Raw genomic sequence first — 25,622 nt, forward strand, 5'->3', positions numbered from 1 at the left:
ATTTAGTGCTGCACCAATAATGAACTGTTTACGATGAGCTTTTACTGGATTATCTCTCTGATCTGACTCGAAGGCCAGTTGCACAAACCTGTGTGCCAGAAGGAAGGGGCAGCCCGGTGCAAGGTTGCTTATCCACTGCTGCAGTTCTTTCTCTCCTTTGTAGCATCCTCCTATCATTTCTCTCTTGGAGACACCAGTATAGTTGAAAGATCTTTTTGTCATTCATGTTCTGTTTCAAGGTTACACACCTAGCCTGTATTCAGGATCATTTTGATCATTTAGGCTCAGATAGTATATCGCATTGCAGCTTTATAAATATAGTCATCATATTGATTGATCTAAGCAAAAAATTTTGAATTATTCTAAGTAATTTTAATCAATGTAATAATACATGCTGCCAATAGAAGTCGTGTTATCTACTTATCGTTCATAGTAAGACTTCCTAATGGGAAAAACAACCTAAGCAACAAGATAGCCAATACCTGGCATCATGCTTTCTAAACCATCTTATTAAATATAATTTTAAAACTAATTCTCCTACGAAAATTTAAAACATGCTCCACTGCAAGATTATTAAAATAACATGTTCTGTACACAATATTTCTTTGTGTAAAAGATATTCTGTATTATTAAATCCATGGCTCCTTGCTTTGTGCCATTAGCACAGAATAGGGAAGTTTTTGTGCATTGCTGTTTCTTGGCAGAGGTACTCAGACTTGGAGCTCTGTAGCTTACTAAAGTTAATGAATAAAAATGGATTTGTACTTAAACTCTTAACAGTGCATAGCAAGGTTTTAGCATGTTATAAAATCTAAAATTATAGCAGAATATGTGAGCAGCATTAATGAAATGATAGAGCTTTTACTGAAAAGTAGGGGTCTTGACTTTGATGATTAAATAAGACTTTAGACCTGCAAGTACTTGCTAGTTACTATGAAAATTAGTTTTCCTCCCTCAGAAATACATTCTATTTTCATTCCCGTTTTTCCAGTTTACATGGGCATTTAAAAATAAATGATGTTCTGTTTGGTTATGTTAGCATGATAAGAAGGGTGGCAATGTAGACCAAATAGACTGACAGAATAGATGGTCCTTTTAGCAGATACTTTCAGAGCTGGAACCTAAGCTTCCTGCTCCTAAAACGTATTTTATAACCACTACTCTACCACGTAATAAGTAGGCATTAGCAGCACTGCTGCTTGCTATAAATTCAGACATCAAAACCTTTACTTTGTAGCAGTCCATATTCTATTGGTGTGTTCAGAATGAGAAGGGCATGCCTTCCAGGTTGGACCTGCATCCCACGCTTTGGGACCCTGGCTAGTATCAGTGGGATTCAGCTGCTCGTGCTGTTTCACAGGGGGCACAGCAACAAAACTGAAGGCATGCCAGGAACTTTTTGGGGTTAAATAGGGGTGTGTTCAGGCTCTGGCTAGCCATAGAGCAGGAACTGTGGATTACTGTACAGACTGAAATGCCCAGTTCTTCCTGGATCTGGACCTGGCTTGCTGGATGATGTCTGGTTTTCAGAATGAAAGCATGATGTTGTAATGTACTTACGCTGTTTTCTCCTCCAGTAATTTTAATCTTTCTTGCTTTCTATAGACTAACTGGAAGCAGTAAATCAAATATATGTCAATATTTTTTATTGGCAGGTTTGTTCATTGTCATCAGTTATATACACAGAAGAGCAGAGAAGGCAAAAAGCTAAAATCTCATATTCATTCATCAAGGAAAATTGTTTCCTTTCGTTTACTTGTCTTGGGGAAGATACAGAATGTTATAAAAAAATCAATGTGTTATTAAAAAGATAAAAATCAGTGTGATCTTTCGTGAGAGATTCATAGGTAAAATGGGGTTAGTCTTACCTCATTTTAAAACCCTGTAGTTTTTTGGGAATTTTTATACCATTCATGGGGGTCCCCATAAGCAAAAGAAAAAAAAAAATGCAGGTAAGCACAAAATGCATTTGGGGAACTATTTCATAACTGTTTGAAATGCCAAACCAAAAGCCTTATCATAATTAAGAAATGTAATGCTTTCTTGAGGTTACAGCACATTCCATACGGTGTCGTTGAGCCCAGAGGGTGTCCACACTCTTTCTCTGCTTGTGTTTAGGCTTCTGTGCTTCCATTTTAAAGGTTGTAGAAATCTAATTACCGAGTATTTCTGATGGGACTTGAATCGAGCGGTGATGAGCACCTTTGGAAAACTGATGACAATTCTGGAGTGACCTGGGGGAATTGGCAGATGCTGCGGGAGAGATTAACAAGGTCATGGCTGTGTGGTGCTTAGTTGGTTGTTGAGCTCTGGTAGTCTCTGTGCTATAGTAGATGAAAAGAATGCACAGACTGAGATTGGTCACGTCAATGGACTTGACCAGCATAGTGGAGATATTTTGCATCAGAGCAAGGATGAAGGCTAAGGATTTTGCTGCCTTTTTTTTTTTCCTGAGTACATTGTACCTGTGGTGGTTGGCAAAGTGAGCATCAGTGTCAGTTGAATGTTCAGCTTAAATTCCAGATACTATTTTGGTCTGTGGCTTTCCAGATGGACCCCAGTTTGAGGATGAGGAGTGGGGTTTTGTTGTCAATGCCAGGTGTTGTTCAAGGACATGCTGTTAAGTCCTCAGGCAAACGGTTCCTGTTCTTGAAGTCAATGTTTATGCCTCTAGGACTAAAGCAAGTAGATCTGAAGCTTAATTCCTGTTTCTGTATGTTAAACCTGCCATACCAGGGAGATGGGCGGTGATCATGCATGTTGAGACGGACAGATGAAAATCCAGAGAAGTAATATATTTACTAGAACTCTTCAGGTTTGGTGTCAGCATTGTCTGCACTGCCTTAGGTAGTTAGGAGGTAAAGATCATTGGTTTTTGTTTTATAGACTGTTTTCTTGCCAGCCAGGGGAATAAGCGAGGGCACTGAATTGAAGACCTCTGACGCATGTCTCTGGTATCTCAGGGGATAATCTCACCGTTACACCCAAGGGACTCTTGAAGAGTATCAACTACCAGGAATTTAACTGCCAGTATTCCTACAGTCTCATCTTACTGACTGCATGCCACCAGCACAGGCTGCACCTCTCCTTCCCTGTGGCCATGGACCTGCCATGAAGGTCTGGCGTAGCAGACACTTTCACAGTACTGGTGGCCAGCCGTTCCAGTAGCACTTGGCTTGCAGCGTTCCTCTGGTAAGGGTCTGCCATCAGGCATTGCTGTACCTACGCAAACAGGCCCTTCTGTCCTTCAGTCCTTTCGTTGGAAGGATGTACGCTTTGTGTCGGTGGTGTCTGCAGGACGGGGCTGTGCTTACACCATTCAGCAGCAGCATAACTCTCCTGTTGAACTGTTTCCTTTCATTTTCCTGGTAGGTTCCCTCTGTCTGTATCCACCTGTTTTGTCCGCCTTACATTTTGATGATGAATATTTTGGAGTAGTGGAGTATGTTGTTATTTACCCTACATTCTGATTTTCCTTAAAACCGACTGCTGGCAATTAACATGCTTTTCACGATAGCGGTACAACTGAAAGAATTAAACACGCTTTTTATGCACAAAATAAACTGTCTCATGCTCTGACATTGAGTCCCCCAAACAGATTTTATAAGCTATAAAAGCTGTGTCTTGGTTAGCTGCAATCCAATCAAGTAAACTTGACAAAATTTGTGGTATGGGAGCAATTCTTAAGCCATAAAAAATTGATTTAATATTTTTTTGTCTCATTTAATTGCCATCGGAGATGACCGCAGTCATGAGTTATGTGGCCAAACTGCCTGCTCTTTCCCATTGTAGTCTACTTTATTCTGTCAATCTGAAAGCCATAAAATTAATTATGGTAACCCACATGTGAAACTCAGCATTGCAAAACAGTCAGATTTAAGGCTGCATACTGTGAATCCTACAAATGGTCTTTATATAGGTCCTGAATTTTTGATCCGCACAGTTAATAAGATTGTATTTTCTGATGTGGTTTTGAGTGCACAAGCAATGTCTCCCATTTTGCATATGAAATAAAATATTTGCTCTGCTTTTCAAAATATTCAGTTATTGTAAAACAGGATGCAATATATATAATGCCTAGGAAAGAAAATAAAAAAGCTGAATCTATAGACAGGAACTTTATTTTAATCTGTTCAAATGATAGGATGACACACCTAAATACATGTTTGAGGATTTAAGCACTGGAAATAATAAAAAATAAAAAAAAACCCCAACAACAAAAAACAGGGGACTTTTCTCATAAAATAGCTTAGTGTTTAAGACAATCTGGGCATCAGGAGGTGATATAATTCTCTAAAATCTTGTTTACTATTCTCTGATTGGTAACACTGTTTTCCTGGCCATAAAATATGGGGACATACTGCCCGTTGCTGTGAGTTGTCATCATTCCACTGACGTGAATGCAAGCAACTGAGGATCTGCCAAATGTTTGCTTTCTATAAGCTCTAAAATCTTTCCTTCCTCAGCAATATGGTTCTATTCCCTCCTATTTAGAGGTATTGCCAGCATTTTTTTCTCCTTCAAACTTGCACATGTGTTATAGGATTAAGGTGTACATCTAAGGTGAGGTTCATTAGTGAACACTAAGGTGAGTGTACACTTAAGATGTACACTCAGGTGTACATCACATAAGATGAGGTTAATTACACAGTGGTTCCCTTTATTTTCTTTGAGATGAACCCCTCTTTACGAATGCACATAGAAAGGTTATTTCTGCACTTCCAACACTGTTTAATTTTCTTTATCTTTTTACACCCTTTGGTGTCTGCCAGTTTCCACCATTTATTCTCCTCATGCCCTGGTCTGTCTGAGCATCACATAGATGGGTCGATCAGCCTTTTTTAATTGTTCTCTGTAATGTTTCTCTAGGTCCCCCTTTTCCTTCTCCTGAGAGGATGTCTGCATTCTGAGCATTTATTACTCTATTGGCAGTGTGAACAGAACAGAAGAAACTTAATTTTTCTCTGACAGATTTGCAGTTTACACAGTGTACAAACAGAATAAAGGGTTTGGGGGACAGAAATCATGACTGATGGGAGAGGTCCAGCGAGTAGCTGTCCATACCGTGACTTCTCTTGGCTTTTAAAAATGTTTCTTGGGGAAATACTTCATCCTGTCAGTACTTATTGCCAAGTTTATACTCCTTAACAAGGTCTTCAACTTAGTGTATTGAAAACATACTTAGTGAAAGAAAAGCCCTGTGAGCATAACCCTTCCTTCTATTTCTTTTCTCCTGGATTCCAGTCTCATATCCAGCCTGTCAGAACAGAGGTGTTACAGATTTGGTACTCCCTTGCTTCCCACATCTCCAAGGCACATAAATCCTTTCAGCCCTGTCAGCTCTGTGATACCGCTGATGTACAACACCCTTGATCAATCCACTGTGAAAATTCCTGCTGCTGTCTTCATTTCCTCGTTTGGACTGCTGTAATTCACAGCTCTCGGGCACTTAGCTGCAATGCTCCGTAGGGTTGGTCATGGCACGGTATGCTATCATAACCTGATGTGTTTGGGACAGTGACTACTGCGCTTTAATTTCTAAAATCTGGGATTACTTGGCCTCGTAAACGTATCAGTGTCCTGGTTTTGGCTGGGAAAATTTTCTTCTTGGTAGTGGTACGGTGCTGTGTTTTGTATTTAGTACAAGAATCATGTTGATAACACACTGGTGATGTAGTTGTGGCTCAGTAGTGCTTACTCTAAATCGGGGACTTTTCAGCTTCCCGTGCTCTGCCAGTGAGCAGGTGCACAAGCAGCCGGGAGGGAGCAGAGCCAGGACAGCTCATCCCAACTAGCCAAAGGGATGTTCCATACCATAGAGTGTCATGGTCAGTGTATAAACTGGGGGGAGTTGGCCAGGAGCTGCAAATCACTGCTTGGGACTGCCTGGGTAGCAGTCAGAGGGTGGTGAGCAATTCCATCGTGCATCGCTTTTTTTTTTTTCTCTTGGGTTTTATTCCTCTCTCACTCTCTCTCCTTTTCGTTACAGTTCTTGTTGTTATTATATTTTATTTTAATAAGTCGTTCTTAACCCATGAGTTCTACCTTTTTCCCCATTCTCCTTCCCATCCTGCTGAGGGTGGGAGTGAGCAAGTGGCTACTTGCCAGCTGGGCTTAAACCATGAAAATCAGAAAACTTTTTTTTGTAAGCATGTTTTCACTGGATTCCTCCTTCTAAATCAGCTTGCATTGACTTGATGATCTTAAGGGTGTTTTGCAACCTGAACTATTCTATCATAATCATTAATTGCTCCTCTGACCTCAGCTGTACTGCCATTCAACCTCAGCTCTGTCTGCTACAGTAAAATTTTCATTTGCTTTTAATTCCATATTCTTCCTTCTTAAAATCAAATGTTCCATGGTAAATGAGTAAAAAATAGACTTTCAAGTGGGTGGAAATTCAATGGATGTGAGGCACTTGAACAGGGGAAAAAACCCCAAGTTTTTATAAATGCAAAAATTGATGCCACTTAGTTATGCTGCCTAAGAGATGATTAAAGTAATTGAAGTTGATCACAATTAGACCTTCAAATTAGTATTGCTTTGAACTGAAGCATTTTTATTTAAATTTGTCATTCATTATGCCTTTGCATGTGCTATTCATTGTCTGAGGACTGCATAATTTACCAAAAAGAGAACAAGTTGCTGAACATAATGGGCTAGACTTCTAACAATACCCTCGAATTTCACACCTGTAATTAATCACCCACTCTCAATTGCAGCCATAAATGTGTAAATACAAACATGTACCTGTGTGCCAGGCACAGGGACACAGAACCTTTCAGTGTTGTCCTGCATTAGATTTCAGGCACAAGAAATGAAGTACTTTCTTACAAGGGCCAAGTGAATTACTGTTCCATAGCATCAGGGTGGCAGAGGACTGAGAGCATGCTAGAATTAGTTTTAATTTTTTATGATAGAAATAACGAAGTACAAGGTTAGTGAAATACCTGTGGTGTAGGTTTGATTTATATACAGCTGTAAAGCAATTTTAGGGCCAGGTCTTTGTTCTGCTGAAGTTGAGTGTGAGTTCTGCCTTTAACTTAGCCAGAAGGAGTGGTTGGACTGGGGTCAGGAGTGGCCATGCATCCACCCCATGCTGCAGCCATGGGATACCAACTGCAAGGCATGAAAGGGTCTTGGGGGGCTCTGCAAACACGGGGCTCCCATGGAGGAACTTTCTATCTACAGCACCAGAAACTCTGGTATGATGGATGGCCTTCAGTGCTGTGAGAAACTGTTGGGGAGGGGCAAGGTGCGTTGGAGTACATGGTACAATTGCAGACACAGTGATACCTCTTCTGAAACAGCAAATCTCATTTTGTGTGGAAGAAGTGGGGAATTCCACAGGGTGCTTAAAAACAGACAACAAACCACAATGAATAAAATACTGAAATAACATGTGTGTCTTTGGGGCTATCTGTCACTTTAAAATTCTGATGGAAGTAACTGGTCTAAAGTAAGATTTAGCTTTATAATTTGCTTTGGCACTTTTTACATGGTTTCCCTTTCCCCACTGCTAGGATTTTTAGCCTTCCCAAGCCACGTTTTCATTCATTTGGTTTTAATTCAGTCTTAGTTCAGTATCTTAATGCCAAAACAATTCCTCTGTGGGCAAAGAAGCGAGTGTGTAATGAAGGCACTGACTGGTCTTTCAGGCAGTGTTTGTACTAGTGGGAGAAGCAGCCAAAGGCTGTTCTGGGACCTGAAGGCCAGATGACCTGGCACAGCTTGTGTCCATGCAGCTAAATTCATTTACATCCCCAGACCAGGATGACCTCATCCAGACTTACTACTACAAATAGACCCTGGCTTGTCCTGCTTGGCCTTTTCTGCAGTTGTGCCTAAAACCTTGCCAGACGCTGATCTGTATGGGCAGTCACGTACAGACCTCCAGCTTTGCCCTGTCTGTGGCTGATGGCTGTGGGTCTCCCCGTACCAACCTGGGTCAGGTGTGTGCGGTACCTGGCACGGGTCTTCTCTGTGAACTCCCACCAGTTCTAACTCTCAGGCTTTGTGATAGTATGGTTTCCAAAGCTGCATTAAGGTCTTCAGGCGTTGTACTTGTGCAGGTAGACTGATGGAAAAACCACAGGATTTATCATCTTCAATGAGTAAGTAGAGAATGAAATCAACTGAGGAGGAAAAAGCCTTTAAGTATCTCCAATAATGACAAATTAGAGAACTAGAAATATTGGCTCTCTTAATGTATACATGTTTTTATGAATTGTTTTCTTCTGAGATGTTTGTATATTTAAATGAAAGCTTTCACAATGGGACATGCAGGATAGCCAAACTCAGCACAGAACAATTTGTTGTCAGAGATTATAAGGTGATAAAATTGACGGTGCATTGTACAAAACTGTTCTGTTTATCAAACACTTATTTAACCAATCCACCCTTTGTCCAAAGAGCAAGATTTTCACACTTGAGCATCCTGTTGACTTGACTGGTCAAGCTGGTGAAGCAGAACAGTTGTGTCGTGGTGCTGACGCAGCTGGGCAGCATTTATTCCTTGGCCCTGCTGGGGATGGAGGGGGTGGTGGGATGTCTCTGTCCACACAGGGCTGTGCCCACTTGAGTCTTGAAACTCCAAAGATGAAGACTCCAGCCGCTCTGAGCAGGGAACCTCTAGTGCTGAATCATCTTCACAGTGAAAATCCTGCCTTAGGTCCAGCTCTCCAGCTTCAGTGTGTGACTGCTGTTGGCTCGTCTGGGGACAGAGCCTGGCAGTGTCTTCCAGTAGCTTCCTCTTGGGCACTGGAGGGTGGCTATTAAAGCCCCTCTCAAACCTTCTCTTCTCCATCCTAAACGAGCCCAGATCCCTCAGCTTCTCCTCGTGCAGTGCACATGTATATGTTATTGGCAAAACATATCACTATGGTAAGCGTTTATTAAAATATTTTAAGAGGTAGGTTGATTTCTGACTACTCCTATGTGCATAAACCCCAAAGTATTAATGTTAGAACATACCTGAAAGGTTTGGGTTTTTCCTGTATTAAAATCTAAAATCACCTGATGATTTTAAATTATCGGGTGGTGCGTGCCTTAATCGCATGTTCTGTTAAAGAGCATTGATCTCCTACTGTTTGTGTAATGCCTTGTGAGTCCTTTAAAATGCAGCTGAGGGACGGTCATGCAGCATCTTGAAAGCTGCTCCAGGTTTTCATGTCTTGTTTGGGATTTATGGCAGAATTTATGCTGCATCAGATGTACTTAATATAGCTGAAAATAAAAGATGTTAGGCTCGTTTGTCATTCAGCAGTTACAGCTACATGCAAGACTACACAGGTGAGGTGATAAAGCCTCTCACAGCGACCTGCCGCAGCCTGTGCATGTCCTGCTTTGTGCTGTGCATGCATGTGATGGTCGTGTTTAGTTGTGTTGGTAGAGCTCTAGGTCCTTGAAGAGTGGACTGGACATCAAAAACTTCTCCATTCCTTGACTTGCATGGCTCACTGTGCCACCAGGCCCTGAAAGAGTGCTGAATTGAGCTTGGGGGAGTCTTTTAGAAAATGCATTAGGTAAGAATGTCCTGCAGCCCTTTTCTGATCTATTTATGCTGTAGTTTTCGTAAGACCTACCGCAACTGGTAAAAATAACATGAAAGGAAAGTGGCTTCATGTATGGTCTACTGACACGGCTTAACATGCGTGGCTTTCCCAGTCACAGGAAGCCCACTTGATTGAGGTAATTATTGACACATAAACAGGTAATATTATGGACAGGTCTAATCGATGTTGCATGCTTGTTGCAGTGCTTACACTGTCAGTCGTGGTCATTATTTTATGAACTGCAGGCAGACAGCTTAGGTAGCAGAATATGTTTGTATTTATTGTGCGCATGCACATTTGCTTTTACAACACAAACAGGTAACTTCAGAACAAAGTATCTCTGATTTTTGAATGAATGAGTAATAGTTTCACTGGCTTAATTTTGCCTCTCTGTTTCCTGGCAGGTCAAGGCAACAGATGCAGATGCCGACCGGTTTGGTGAAATTGAGTATTTTCTTTACGATGGATTTCATTATTATGAAAAATCCAAAGCCTTCCAGATTGACCCACGTACTGGTCAGATCTGTGTGTCTCAAGACATTGACAGAGAAGAAGATCCGACCACTTATGATCTCTTAGTAAAAGCTACAGATGGGGTAAGTTTCATCTTTCCATGCTGCCAGATTTGTGAATGCACTTGTAAATTTGGATGTGGTGTGTACTTCTAAATGAGAATGTAATGAGTAGGTAAAAATTGCATGAATGTGCATTTCTTACCTCTACAGAACGCAGAAAGTGATACTTCATGAACCATAAATTTTGACCCAAACTGATAACATTGGCTGTGAAATCCCCAATTACTCCTAAACAAGGTGTTGAAACCTTTCTAGGATGTGTAAGTCCCTGCTGATTTTCTTCCTCCTCTTGGAACCAGTGGACTCCAGGTTACCTCTGCTTCCTGCTTTCAAGGTGACTGCAGCAGTAATAAACTTGTGCTAGAGCTGCGTGGCTCCTGTGCATGCCAGTGACTTTCCTGGATAAATTCCTTGTCCTTTCTAGCTAGCTGATGCCATTGCTGCTGCTGTGGCTGGGTACAGCCTCCCTGCAGCGGCATGTCTGAAATTTTTCCCACATTACAAGATCTGGTGCTTGGAAGTGGGTATTCATGGTATGGTGAGGGCAGGGTGGTAGTATGTGCCTGAAACAATCCATTTCAGATCTCTGGCAGGAAGGGCGAGGAGACGTTCATTGTGGTAGAAACACATTGAGATTTCTGGGTGTAAACACGTGGTCTATCTGATGCCAGGTGAAAAGAAAATTTGCGTAGCGTGACCCCTGAAAAGATGGGAAGAAATTCCTGGGTTCATTTTGTTATGAAGGTATCCACAGGCTATTTGCAATCAGAGGCCCAGAAAGAGAGCAGCTGGTACTTAATTATTTTCAGCTTAAGTGGTGAACTGTGAGGAGGCTGAAGAAGATTACTGGTTGTCTTTGAATACTAAAATAAACATAAGGACACTATTAAAAATGTTTTTCAGGCTGCATTTTACAGCACAATTTGAGCTGAAAAACATTGAAATTAAGTTGTTTCAGGCTATACAATCTTTATTTCATACTTTGAATATTAACATTGCATTTAAGATACTGTCGTAGGTGTATCTAATATGAGTTTTTAAAAATGCAGTTGTGCTAGAAATATGGTATTTTTCATTAAAATGTGTGTACTTTTTGTTACTGTACACTGAAGAAACTTAGTGAACTTAAATAGCTGCAGTTGATGCTTGGTATTGTTGCATTTTGAGAATATAGAAGTTGAGGGTATATTTGTATGCTGTTGAATTTGGATATATGTGTAATAGCTAAGCAGTTAATCTGCTTTATTTCTTTAGCTGTCACTATTCAGTGTTTATTTCAGAGGCTACAGAAGCATTTTTTGGTATGAATGGTGCCTTTAGGAGTGTGCCTTTTCTTCCCCATAGATTTCTTTTGAGGATAAATGGTTATATAAGGATTTTTTTTGGTATGTTTTCTGACTCTATCTTATTTGAACACCTAATGATTTAAAAATGTAAGTCTTTTTTGTTACGACAGCATCTGTAATCTTTACAGCAGAAGTAAGTCCATGTGACCATTTTGGAATTTCTCTGATTTGTGATTTCTGTCTTCAGAATTCCTTTCTAGGCAAAATTTTGTAGCATGCACCTGAGTACAGACATCCAGGCCTCGAACAGTAAAGCAGTATTACAATGTATAACAGCAGAAAATTGTGTTCTGCTATACTTTATCACTTCATTTTTCCTCTCACTCATGTGGTTTGAAGCTGTTTAAATGTAAAAAACATACACATATCTGGAATATCAAGATCAGTGTCACTAACAGTGTACGTGAGAGCTGAATAATAGCACTGAAATTCTGACAAGTTTCTAAGATATCTGGTCTGGTCCAGAAGATTATTTTGAAAATGTGGGGAGGCAGGGGAAAAAAGTTAACATGAAGAAAGCTTGATGCATTTTTTTGGTTACGTTATTTTGAGTGATAAATCTTACATCAGAAGTTAAAGGAAAACACCCAATGCATTGAAACTATAGAGTATTTCATTTTTAAATTGGTCTTAATTTAGGATCCTTGTGTTTTCAGAAATTCAGTAATGGGGAGAGGGGATCAATTTTTTATTGCCTCGTCTGTGACAAGCAGGACTTGCGCTTTTTACTGAAAGTCAGCATTTTGTAGATCCCATTGATTTCTCTTCTAAAAATTTGCCTGACACCTAAATACTAAAGCACCTAAATTCAATATTGGCTTTTTAAAATTTTCGCTAAACCTGAAGTTATGCTGAGCCACTCTGCAATTGAATTACAGTAGGCTATTTTATCTCCTGGCATTCTGCTGCTAGTTTTGATGGATTAAAGATGTTAGGTGTGGAGTTCAAAGCAGAGGCTATGATCAGGGGAGATGTGTGTGCAGAAAAGACAGAGGAAGACTAAGGGTCACTGCTGACAAGGGGAGGGGGGGAAGAGAGATGAAAAGAAGGTAACAAAGTTAATTAAGTGAGGAGGAAAAGAAAGTATTTTCCAGGTGGTGCTCAGTTTATCTTACAGCAAAACTATCAGTTTCCTCCACCTGTCCATGCCTACTCCATTACATGGTTTCGGAGCTTGTTGGTCACGTCTTTTACGTGTTATGCAGCAAGTGTAATGGAGAACTGAAATAACACACAAAAGCCTGTGGGGAGGCAAGTGGAAAACAGATTCTGTTAAACTGGTGTTAAATACACATCCTGATTAAGTGGGGTTGAGGCTGATCATAATATTAGCATTGACCTTTCCAGTTGGCAGAGCTAGTTTTGGTCGCAAAGTCACTTCACGTACATATTTGGTACTCCTCTTTGAAATGCTTTTATATGAAAAGAAATCATGTAGTTAGGTTTATAGAAAGGTGTTTGCACGGAATTCCACAGCATCTGCATCTAGCCCTCTCCTTTGGTCTCTGAACTGCAGCAGACAGAGCTGTTCCAGTAGGGAGGGTAACTCCTGGGATTTGTGTGCCAGCTCTGCCTGGGACATCCCCTGCTCAAACTGCACCCTTGGTCACATCAGCTATATTTATGCACTTGTGACACATCAGAAACAGCCTCAGCAGGTGTTTGAGCAGTCTTCGAATTTACAGTCAGCTGAAAATTTCTTGTAATGATATTAAAATTGTAATTTTTTTCTCTCTCTGGAAAAAAAATCAGATTAATAATAAAATCAATCAGTAATCAAAGTATATGCATGCTTCCAAAGCAGTATAGGGGACAAAATTAGTGATTTTGTTTGTTCATTTGTTTTGAATATGTGCAAATTTGATCTGATACATTTTTAATTCTTCTGTTTGTGAAAACAAACAAAAAAGAGCCAATGTGACTGTAGTGGACACTCCATTGTGTGTTCTTCTCTATTTTCTTGGGGGTCTCCAAACTAACCATATATGTAAATTTGTGCTTCCTTTGTTTTGTGTTCTTCTGCCTTTAAGAGTCTTGATGTGAATTCATTTTCATCCAGGAAACCTTTTATTTTAACAGCACACACTTTTGCTGCTGTACAGTGGCAAATTTTATTGCTCTGTATCATGCATAATTCAATCATTTTGTTTATTCATTTGCATTTTTATGATGCCTGTCACTCCTCTTTTTCTTTCAACCAAATAAACAGTAATGACTGTGACTGCTAAAGAAAACCTGTTGTCATCCAGGGAAATTTTAATTGGACTAATGCTAATTTAAATTCTGTCTAGTAGCATCTGCACTACCTGCTTACACACGACAGTTGTCTGGCCTTCAAAGCCAAAATCTGAGTTTTGCAGTCTTGGGGTTGGTGCACAAATAGAAGCGTACAGGAGTGTCCAGCCTTGACTCTGGGAGCAGCTGGCCCACGCAGTTTTCTTCAAAACCTGGGGAAGACTGTATGACCTATGCTTGTAAGAGCTGCTACCAGGCATGGACCAATTCCAGCAATGCACATTTCTGAAGCTAACAGGACCTTGTGCTGGTGTACCCACTCTCTTCATCGGTGTGGTGAGAAGTTTCAAAAACTGCAGAGCACAGGCAGTGTGTTCTTCCACTTTGTCCCCCACCAGTATAAGGGGTGCCACAGACCAATCTCTGTGCCCTACTGATAGTCCAGAGGTTGGGTTTAGGGGGGTTGATGCCTTTTCCCTTTGCAGATTGGACTGCCTTGGTTTTGTTTTCTCCAAGTGAGGTTCTTGAATGCTGTGATAGGACTGCCCCTAATGGTGATTTGAAGACTGCCATTTAATGGTGTTGGGAGGTAATTAAAATTCTTATTATCTTAATAATCAACTGGAGATGAGAAGAAGCATCCTTGTGTATATCTTCAATAGGAATGTTAGATCTTCAGTTTTTCAGCTGCTACATAATCATTGCAAAAGGTAAAATACCATTGGCAGGTCTATTAGTGACCCTCTTACTGCCTTTCAGCATAGAAAAATACTTTGTTCTTCATCACTTGCTTTTTTCTAAACCGTACTGCTTGTCCAATTTTCTCTTTTACACTGAAGCAATTGAAACACAGAGAGAAATACTCGACGCAGGAAAACCTTCTGGAGAGGTTAAGGCTTTTATAAGAATTGGTGATATCTCTCTATTTTGACAGCATTATGACTGCAAGGTGACATGTCTTTTTAGGTTTGACAAAAAAGAAGAAAAAAGAAAATATGTCTTCATGTCAGATCTTGTATATCACAGTTTAGTTTGGAACAAAAAGTTGACAGCACAGTTCATTGACAAAAACATTGGAGGCTACCAGTGGTCCAAATCTTGATGGATTCTTAATCATTTTACAGCATCAAGACAAAGAAATACAGCTATTCAAAATAGCACCTTTTCTACTTACTAAGCTAAAGAGACTCATGCCAAAGGCAGGATTAATTTTCCTTTTTTTTTTTTTGACACATGATAGAAGCATACTAATGGCTTTGGATTTTCACACAAGTTTGGTCCTGCAAAAAGTAAAGAAAATACTACTTGTGGCTATTTTGATTTGGTGGTAGTTTATGTCCCCTCTTTGTTCCACAGGGCACACAACTCTCAGGAGTCTGACGAAGAAGCCATTCTAATTGTGACTACTTGTGGCATCAAACAGCCCAACAGTCGTTAAAAATACTTTAATATTTGAGAAGGGGCTTGCAAAACGAAAAAACTATGGGTTTCTGTTGCTTGTAACATGTTTTGACAAATGTGATTTTCTATCAGCAACAGACTTGTTTAAATCAGCCTTCGTATTTTGGAAGATCTATGTTGTGCTTGCTCCTGAGTAGATAAATTACATCCATGTGGTTAGAAATAAAGCAGTTTGTCCCTTCCTATTTGGGATGATAGTTAAGAATTCTGATAGCCAGAGCAAGAAATGGGCCATTACCAGTTAATATTGTACTTGAGTTGTGTGTGGGGGATACACTGCTGCTTTTGAAAAAGAAGGTTCTGTCTCCATCATAGAATTTGGTCTGTCTTCTGAGAGATTAGGTTCCCCCATATACTTAGAATTAATCAATTTCCAAAGACTTTCCAGTCTTTATGTAACTCTGTAGGATAAATATGAATTGGTTGGAGTGTGGTGTTAGGGTTTTTTTAATGTCTGTTTAGCAATAATGAACCTTGGAAGAAGTAATTTAACTTCATGAGAAGTTCTCATGAGTTTTTGCAGTTTGGTTTCATGCTGTTAGAACCATCTTTTTAGATGGTTTTTATTCTTGACCTCGCTTCTCCCTTGGCCCTCTTAGAAATGTTTCTGATTCTGTCCTAAAGTACTTGATAGCCACAGAGCATCTTCTGACAGTGAACAGAGCACATGGGCCTCCCTTTTAGCTCCTGTGCAGGGGTTTCTTTCCTGTGGAAACCAAGGTATTGGGGAAGAAACTCTCTCCAAGGTGGGGTTGGGGTGTCAGTAGTGAGCCCACTAGATCTGCATTCTCCACTTGTCCCTATCAGCAGAGGGTTTCATGGCTGCTTCCGTTTTGAGGCTGATGGTAGCACAGTACCCTGCTGCCATGGTTTAACCCCAGCCAGCAGCTAAGCACCATGCAGCTGCTTGCCCGCTTCCCCCTGCTTGGTTGGGGGAGAGAATTGGAAGGGTAAAAGTGAGAGAACGGATGGTTAAAGGCAGCGTAATAGGTAAAGCAAAAGCCATGCACACAAGCAAAGCAGAACAAGGAATTCATTCAGCACTTCCCGTTGGCAGGCAGGTGTTCAGCCATCTCCAGGAAAGTGGGGCTCCATCACAGTAATGGTTGCTTGGGAAGACAAATGCCATCACTCCAAATGTGCTCCCCTTCCTCCTCCTCCTCCTCCCAGCTTTGTATGCTGAGTGTGATGTCATATGGTCTGGAATATCCCCTTGGTCAGTTGAGGTCAGCTTGCTCATGGGGTGAGAGACAGAAAAGGCCTCGTGTTGCTCAGCAGTGACTAAAACATCCCTGTGTTATCAACATTGTTTTCAGCACAAATCCAAAACATAGCCTCATACTAACTATCATGAAGAAAATTAACTCTATCCCAGCCAAAACCAGCATGCCTTCACAGTCCTAGTCCCCAGGTATGTGTCCTGACTGCTGGCTGCCTCCATAGCAATGTAAGCCCTGGACACATGCCATGCCTTATATTCTTCAGAAGAAAACCCAAGCACAGCAGGAGCATGTGGGCCAGATCTCCTAGTCTGAGAGTGAAACAGACACACGATACACAAGGTCATCTTTAATTTTCCACATACTTGAGCCTTCATGGGAATGTCACTGTCACTCAACAGAGGTGATATTACTACATGGAAGAAAAAACCCAAAACAGAACAAGGCAAAAATCCCAATGGAAATGTGGAAGAGAATGCTGGTAGTACTTTTTGGCCAAAAGTAAGTCTGAAATTGTGGACATAATAAGCAAACCCTCAGAAGTAGTTTTGGGGTGATTGTTATGCTGCAGGGCAAGCCTAAAGGAATAGTAGTCAGTCTGAATCATTGGATAGTCTCATGAAGGTCAAGTTTAAAAACAATTGACATGAACAATTAGGTTGCTGAAATATGCAACCTAGTTTGTTTTTTTTTATATCATAGCTACTGTGACTGCAAGATGAAGTTTGGGCTAGCTCAGCATAGCTTGGCATGTGTATGCACCAACATCTGATCTGTGTCAGCAGTTTCTGTAAGTGACTGATGGGTGCAAGCACAGCGTGCTCAGCATGACTTTGAGCACAGTATACTTCCTCTGTGTCTTCATGTACTGCGTACAGCACATGCAGGCTATACATCACATCTTTTGCTTTGTGCCTCTATTGCACATGTCAGTGCCACAGCATTCACTGTTAGATGTGTGCAGTGGAGCTGCTTTTAAAAATGTTTGTAGTTACAGCTGTAAATTAAGTTTGGAAATACGAACCCTTCCAAACTGATGGACAGAGTCTGCAGAGAATATGAGGTAGCATCTCTAAGAAGTAAATTGCCATTTGTTTCACTCATGGCCCTGTGGGGTCTACACTTCAGCACCCTCAGAATTGTGTTTTTTTCCAGGTTGTCACAAATTCAGTACTTTGCCATTGCAAATTGTGATTTTGCTGTAGCACAGTTTGGTAAGCCAGCTTGCAGTTGCTCCTTGGTTCTCTGGTTCCACTGCAGAGCAAGGTTGAAGGTGGTCCCCTGGCTGCCCATGTAGTATTCCAGTGGGGTCTTGGTGGGCACCTGGAGCAGGAACTTCAACTGTGTGGAGAGCAGCGCAGCAGCTGAGCTGGGGTAGCGAAGAGATGTGCCAAACCTGCGACCAAGGCCTGGCGCTTTTCCTAGCTCTTTGTGTAGGGAAAAGAAACAAAAGCAGAGCAGTTGAGCCAAACCCCCTAGAAAGCATGGTCAGACCTCTTTCCCTGCAAAATCACAAATGCACTGGAAATAATTTTATGTAATCGGTTACGAATTTTGTATTGACAAATTGTTTCAGCTATGTGCTTCAGTTGAATTTACAGTGTTCCAACTCAGTGTACACAAAGTGAAGGTATGGGCATGTAGACAAACACATGTACATATATATGCACACACTCACACACATATATACACAAATAAAATATGCATCTATGAACACGGACACACACTGCATGAACAGAACTGCTTGAACCTGCCAGAGTGATAAATTGAGGATAGGTCTTGCAGATAGCAGCTGACAGGTAGCTTTTGGCTGTCCTGCACTGCTCTGCTCTCAGTCTGGGTTCTTAATAGTTGAAAAAGCCGGATATTTGCTGTTATGATGGTTATACTTTTAAAAACTGGAAGATTGGTAGATAGAAAGTTATTTTGTTTTACTGAAGCACTGGTCACCTGAGGGGCATGTATTTCTGGGGCAGAAAACCCTGACTTCTATCTGTGAAGGAAAAAGTGGTGTGTAGGTGATTACAGTAAAACCAAGTGTGGTTAGACTAGCAAGGATGTGATATGCGTAGTGCTCATTAGTATTAACAAAAATAACTTTGTGTTCAGGCCTCACAATTGTAAGAAGTTGAACTTCTTTGTGTACTTAGCCCACTGGTGGTGTTCTGAGCATGTAGCTTGCCTAAATGCAGTATTTTGAGGTACTACAGATAGGGTAAGTTGGTTTTAACAGACATTTTCAATATTGTTGTAGCATGTTCTGTTTCCTAATGATGGGCTGAAGCCAGATTTGTATCATTTTATTGTGTACACTTTTAAAATTGACCTTGGTTTTTGCTTTTATCTTTCTAATTTATCCAACAGGGTGGATTGAGTGCCCAAGCTTTTGTTCGCATCGAGATAGAAGATATTAATGATAATCAACCTGTTTTTGAGCAAGCCGTGTATGTGGCGAGCATCAGTAGTCACACACAGCCAGGAACAGAGATCATCAATGTTGTTGCCACAGACAGAGATTCGGGAATATATGGCATTGTCACATATGAACTAGTCCCGGGAGAATTTTCTTCTTTTTTCACAGTGGATACATCCACAGGTACTCTGATTCAGAAAGACTATAATTATACAACATGTATTTTTGGCTTGATGATGCTTTTTTGCTTTTATTTGGAGTCCTGTCATACAGTTGAAACATATTCTGCTGGAAAATGATTCTAGAGGAAGGAGGAGGATTTAGGTCTTATGTGAAGCATTTGCTTTCACTGGAATAAACAGGAGAATGGGGAACAGAGTACATGCCAATGCAATACAGGACAAGCAGTATGCTGCATCCACTATTTTCAGCTATAAATCTATTCATCATTGTAGGAAATAATCAAAGCATTATTTTTTACAGTAATATCTGAATTCCTGAAATTTTTAGGTCTTACTCTTGAGGAGCAGTAAACGACTTTTCAAGTTGCCCTTTTGTTTAATCTCTCTGTTTCTGTCCCAGTCTTCTTTCTGCACGCTATGCTAGAATAAGGCCCTGTTCTGCTCATAGTCTTACGATATCCAGCTGCCTTCCTGTTTGACTCAATGATTGGCTTCGTAAGTGGCTTTTTCTGCCTTTTACTTCCTGATATGATTCTTCATCCTTCTGGTTTCTGGAGAGAGGTTCAGTGAAGAAGTGATGACAAGAGCAAGAAAACAATGATGGCGAAAGGAAATCTGGGTGAAATTTTTTGATGACAGGTTGAATTTCACAGATTGAATTACCTTTCCCACGGCCATAAAGCAGCCCCTGTAGTCTGCTTTTCTAGCCTTAAAATAGTTACTAACTTCAGCTGGAAAGCACACGAGCAGCGTATCTACAAATGTCCATGGTGTCTTTCAGGGAGTGGTTAACTAAACTGCAGCTACCATTTTACTTGAGAGCCAGCCCTTGCACATGAATGTACCCTGTTCAGCAGTTTTGCTTTGTGATGGTCGTGGCACAGGGGACTATTTTATATGTTTTAAGAATTTTTTTGGGCTGTTGCACATCTGTATGTATTAGCTGTTTGGTGTATGAAATGTCACAAGGATCTGTTCTTTCAAAATAGTGCCTATTTTCACTTTCTTACACAGTCCCCAAAATATGAACAGAAGAAACTAATCTTAGGAAGTCAGTCCGCTTGTCTTGGCTATTTCAGAATTTATTTAACAATGGACTTTTAATTGCCTGTCAAATCAGATTCTGTGGGGCATAACTGATGCCAAGAATACATAGCTCGATCAAAAATTAGGGAACTGGATCTCCACAGGCATTGAACTGGTCATTTTAACAGTGCCCCAGGCAGGCTTGTCAGGGGAGCCCCTGTGGATCATGCTAGCAGCACTGGCTTTGCAGCAGTCCTCTCTTCTGAAAGGCTTCTTCCTCGAATTGTGACCTTTTGGCCTTTTTTTCTAGTTTTGGCATGTAAGTTACTATTATCTTGCAGATTCATCATGGTATTTTATCAAAGGCAGACCAAATTCAGGGTGAAGTTGCTTTAGGTCACTATTGCTGACATTTCATGATGAGAAGAGCATTTAGGTCAGAGACACTCTTCCCAACGTTATAATGCTTGGAATCTGATTACACTCCTGGGCAATTCAGGACGTCAAGACTGTGTCTAATTTTAACTTACTAATATTAATGGTGTGTGGGATTTTTATTCCCTGAAGATTACATGTTTTCCTTTCATATTCTTCCACGTCTGCCTACAGTAGTGCTTATGCTCCATCACTGATGAACAGAATGATTTTTAAGCTCTTGGCAAAAATAAACATCAGAAACAAAACAAACATTAAAACTGCCAATTTGTCACACTGAAATCTTGCAATTGTTGCATGTTAAATAGCTGCAAAAGCTGTTCAGTGTTCAGAGGAAGATGAAACAAGTGGCTTGGTATTAGGTCACAGAGATTTTGAGCTCTTTCTCCTTCTTGTTAGGACTGACATTTCCCAGTTTTCATTGTGATAAAGCTGTCTTCATGTGCTCTGATACATGGCCTGATTTAGATGTGGCTTTCTGAAGGTTACATGAGTGACTTTATCTAGTTGTGAGCTGTATTTTGTGAACAGAGGGCAATGGACAAGTCTGACAAGAAATAAGAATTCTTCAGGAGGTGGATCCCCAAACCTGTAAGCCAAACGATCGTAATACAGTTTTGGTCTTTGGTTTTCTGATCTTCTGGGTGTGCAGTCTGTTAGTGATGAGTTCTGCAGTTCTTCCAATTTGCAGTATGGCATATTCTGGTTGGGCTGCTCTTTTGATTATTAGAGGACCTAAAAGGAGGCTCAGCAGTGGTGGTGCTGATAAAGCATTTATAAATGAGGAATGAAAATCAGTGCATTAATCTCTTTGACTTACGTTCATTGCAGTCCTTAGCATTATACCTGTAAGTGGACAGAGATATTTTCAATAGTATGAGCTTTAAGTTAATCAGTAGCTAACAGTTTGTCACATTAAAATCATATGCAGGCTGATGCTGTTCTCCATGGCATATGTAATTTCTTTTTTATGGCATCTAGATTGTGATTTTGAATGTTTATCTTACTGTAGTTTTCTTCAGGGATGTTTTTGGAGTGCTGTACTTAAAATACTCACTAAAGATTAACTTTTTATTCCCCTATCCCCTTTTTCATCTTTAAAAGAGGAATTGATAAAATAATAAAAAGTGCAACCCGAATCCTTCACTACTATGCCTTGCTTCTGGCTGTTGTTTCGTTAAAACAATTGTATGGATGAATCAAGAAAGCTTTTGGCTTTGCATAGCAAGCTGTGTTCACAACACAGGATATCATACCAGCTGGTCAACCGCTGACTGTATAGCATATATCAGTGGTGCTTTTGATATATAGATACTATGAGGATGAGCCACATCCAAGCTCCTTGAAGGGCTCCATCTTTTGTTTCAGGCACTGTGACATGTGGATGTGCAGATAAATTCAATGAGAGTAGGAAGGAAGAGCCTTTCACAGAGCAGACAGATACTCCGTTAAAAAGTTTTTTGAATTCTAAACAAGTCTTTATTTATATTTATTGTATCTATTAGTTACATTTGTTTCCTATTTTAGCTTTTAGGTAGTGCATTTATTGTTTGTGATATGCTCTTTTAATAACTCTTAAATAACATTTATTGCATTTCCCTTTGATAAAAAAATTGAAATGAAATATTTTGTTTGATTGATGGTAGACTGTCCACAAAAAAAACCACTTTAAGAACTGTGTAACTAAAAAAATATATGGATAGGGAACTCTAAACCAGTTCCTGTGCTAGTTCGTGACTCTTGCTATCGTTTGTTTCTAGTGTTAGTGTAAACAACATCTTGGCTTCATTATGTTTCCTTTTGTAGATATCTGATCCATGCATGATCTATGAACAGCACTCGTGAATTGATTAGAACAGAGCAAGTTGAAACGCTCTTCTGGCTAAGAAACTGTTTGAGCTATGTTTGTTTATTTTCCCATCATTACCCAACAAGCTATCTGAAAAACAGTATATTTATAGTTATGGCTCAGCAGGTAATTAAGAATGTAAGTCACAGAAGACAATCACAAGTGTGACTGAAAACCTATGCAGTGCTTAACTTTAAAGCTTTGGGATTAATAATTGAATTTCTAAACTTTCATTAAGTTACAAGCTTTAATATTTTCTTTCACCCAAGGGCATATAATTCATTTTTCCATTGATCTTAGTGATAACCTTCTTGAGAGCTGGATAAAAAGATGGTTATCATCTTACTGTAGCCCTGGTTCAGGGAAGCTCTTTCAAATCAACAAAGTTAATATTTTTTGAAAATTATTTTGGGGCAATGTGACTTCGTGTCGGTTTTCAGGTAAATGGCCTGTTCATATTTTTAGAACAAGTGCCCTACCTAGTCACTGTGTGCAGAGAAAAACTCTTATCAAAGCTAAGTCAAAGGCAGCAGCCATTGGTTTCTGGTCATTTGAAGGTATTAGTGATTTAAACGTAGTATGAAAAGGCTGTAGGGAAAGTAGCATTCACACAATGTACATTACAGCAATATAAGCATTTAACTGAGCTGCTCTGTTTCTTTTGCCTGTAAAAGATATTTAGGCTTGTGTTTCTGTGACTCCTGCCTAAATCAGATGCTTGAAACAGAGGCTATGACATTCCTCCTTTGTATTTTACTGAGAATATTTCTGTGAGTGTGGTGGTTGGACCCTGGCTGGATGCCGGGTGCCCCCCCAAGCCACCCTGTCACTGCCCTCCTCTGCTGGACAGGGGAGAGAAAATACAATGAAAGGCTCGTGGGTCGAGATAAGGGCAGGGAGATCACTCAGCAATTGCTGTCATGGGCAAAAGAGACTCGGTTTAGGGAAATAATTTACTTTATTGCCAATCAAATTATGGTAGGGTAATGAGAAATAAAACCCAAACTTAAAACCCCTTCCCCACACTCCTCCCTTTTTCCAAGCTCAGTTTCACTCCCAATTTCTCTACCTCCTCTCACCCAGTGGCACAGGGGGATGAGGAGCAGGGGCTGCGGTCACCTCATCACACATCTCTGCTGCTCCTTCTTCCTCATGCTCTTCCCCTGCTCCAGCGTGGGGTCCTCCTGAGGCAGACAGACCTCCATGAACTTCTCCAACATGAGTCATTCCCGTGGGCTGCTGTTCTTCACAAACTGCTCCAGCGTGGGTGCCTTGTGGGGCCACAAGTCCCGCCAGCAAACCCGCCCCAGCCCAGGCTCCTCTCTCCATGGGGCCACGGGTCACAGCCTCCTTTGGGCATCCACCTGCTCCAGCGTTAACCCCCACGGGCTGGGGGTGGGATCTGCTCCAGCGTGGGGTCCCCACAGGCTGCGGGTGGGATCTGCTCCAGCGTTAACCCCCACGGGCTGAGGGCACAGCCGGCCTCCCCATGGGCTTCCCCTGGGGCTGCAGGGGAGCTTCTGCTCCGGCCCTGGAGCACCCCCTGCCTCTCCCCCTGTGCCGGCCTGGGGGGCTGCAGGGCTGCTCCGCTCACATATTCTCACTCCTCTCCTGCTGCTGTGCGGAAACTTTTTCTCCCCATTCTCAAACATGGTATCCCAGAGGTGCTACCACCATCACTGACAAACTGTTTTGGCCAGCGGTGGGTCTGTCTCGGAGCCCCCTGGCATTGGCTCCATCGCACATGGGGGAAGCTTCTAGCAGCTTCTCACAGAGCCACCCCTGTAGCCCCCCTGCTACCAAAGCCTTGCTGCACAAACCCAATACATTGAGGAATTCGGAGGTCTTTGCGTTGACTTGAAGATACTTCGATCAACTTTGTCATAATACCATCTGTTACTTATTTATGCCAAAAAATACATATTGAGTACAGCAGACAAGTCTTGTTACAAGAGCTGTTTAGTAGTTTAGCGTTAATATTTTTTTTGTCAGCACAGAAGTACAGCTTCTGCAAAATGAGCATTGTTTTGAGGACATTTTGATTTGCTGAAAAAATAATTTCCTCCAAGATTAATTCTGATTTCTTAAGTGAATAGCATAGTGTATCATGTGACTAAAATGTCCTGTAAGAGTTGTAGAGCAGTCTGGGAGCTTAGTCCGTTGGAGAAGGATAAAAGGAGGGATACAACTGAGGACATGCAAATTTAAGAATATAAGAATTATTAACTTAATCAGCCAAAAGGCAGATTTAAGTCCAGCATCTTATCTCTTTAACAGTGTCTGGTAATGGATACAAAAAGAGAGGTGAAGTGTAGCGCTTGTACGGAACAGTCCCCCCACTGACATTTTTTCTTTGTTTTGGCAGTGTGCAATTTAGTGCTGTACTACTTCCATTACTGTACTGTGGCACCATATGTAAATGTGATTTTATGTCAAACTGACTTAAAATAAACTTTTTGATTTAATCCAGAGCACCAGAATAGATTCATTCCAGTTAAGGATGTTGACAAGTTTTGTTTTATTGAAGAAAATGGAAATGTTGTTGTTCAACAGTCACATCTTAGGACGTTTTCATTGCATGAAAAGGTTTTGCTCTGTTTTTATTACAATACAGGTTGGAAACAAAAGTTAAAATACCAAAATTTCATTTTGGGGAAAAACAAAAATCTAAACTTTGCTTAACTCCATGTATTATACAATGTTTAATATATAGCAGATTGTAATATGCATCAAAGTGAAATGGGGATGCATCCTTTCTAAAGAAAACAAGGCCATTTTTATGATGATTAATGATGTTTTCCTGTAGTATTGTAGGAAAAAAATGGTTTATTTTTAAACTACTTCTGGCATTTTCATACAGCATGTAGTACATTTGCTAAACATATGAAGAGGTTCACATAAATAACATTTAAAATTAGGAGTGTTTTGTTTTGGAACATTTTGAGGCCACTTGTTTTTTTTAAACTGCAGTTTCTTCAATTACTATTTTTCTGATCTTTCATACAAATTGATAGCATATTCAGAATGCTGCAGATCAGAGGAAGATGTCTGAGACACTGGTTTAGCTCACTAAGTTTTCACTTTCTAAGAGTTTGGAGTTAAGTCACAAAGGAAAAATTAGTGGTCTCAGTCGAGTAATTTGTGAACCTTTACCTTCAGTGAGGTCTTATCTAATGAGAAATCTAACATGAAGAATACAGGAAACGGTATATTCTCCTTGAAGCACACAGAATTTGCTGTAGTAAGTGTGAGAGGACAGATTTTGGCCCTGAAAGAAAGCCGTGTAGCAAAACAGCATGGAAAAATATGCGTAGTACCAGCTCTTA

The 25,622-nt window shown here is 40.5% G+C and overlaps 1 protein-coding gene across 1 annotated transcript in view; it reads left to right on the top strand.

Annotated features, from left to right (window-relative positions):
* The first annotated feature begins 8,850 nt into the window (after window positions 1-8,850).
* LOC119155728 (protocadherin-23-like) overlaps window positions 8,851-25,622 on the top strand; it is a 72,997-nt gene continuing 56,225 nt past the window's right edge. Inside the window, exons 1-3 of the mRNA XM_037404708.1 lie at window positions 8,851-8,883; window positions 9,959-10,150; window positions 18,756-18,987. Of these exons, the coding sequence (XP_037260605.1) occupies window positions 8,851-8,883; window positions 9,959-10,150; window positions 18,756-18,987 (457 nt within the window). The remainder of the gene's footprint in view (window positions 8,884-9,958; window positions 10,151-18,755; window positions 18,988-25,622) is intronic.

The sequence above is a fragment of the Falco rusticolus genome, chromosome 1, assembly GCF_015220075.1.
Source record: "Falco rusticolus isolate bFalRus1 chromosome 1, bFalRus1.pri, whole genome shotgun sequence".
NCBI lineage: Eukaryota > Metazoa > Chordata > Aves > Falconiformes > Falconidae > Falco > Falco rusticolus.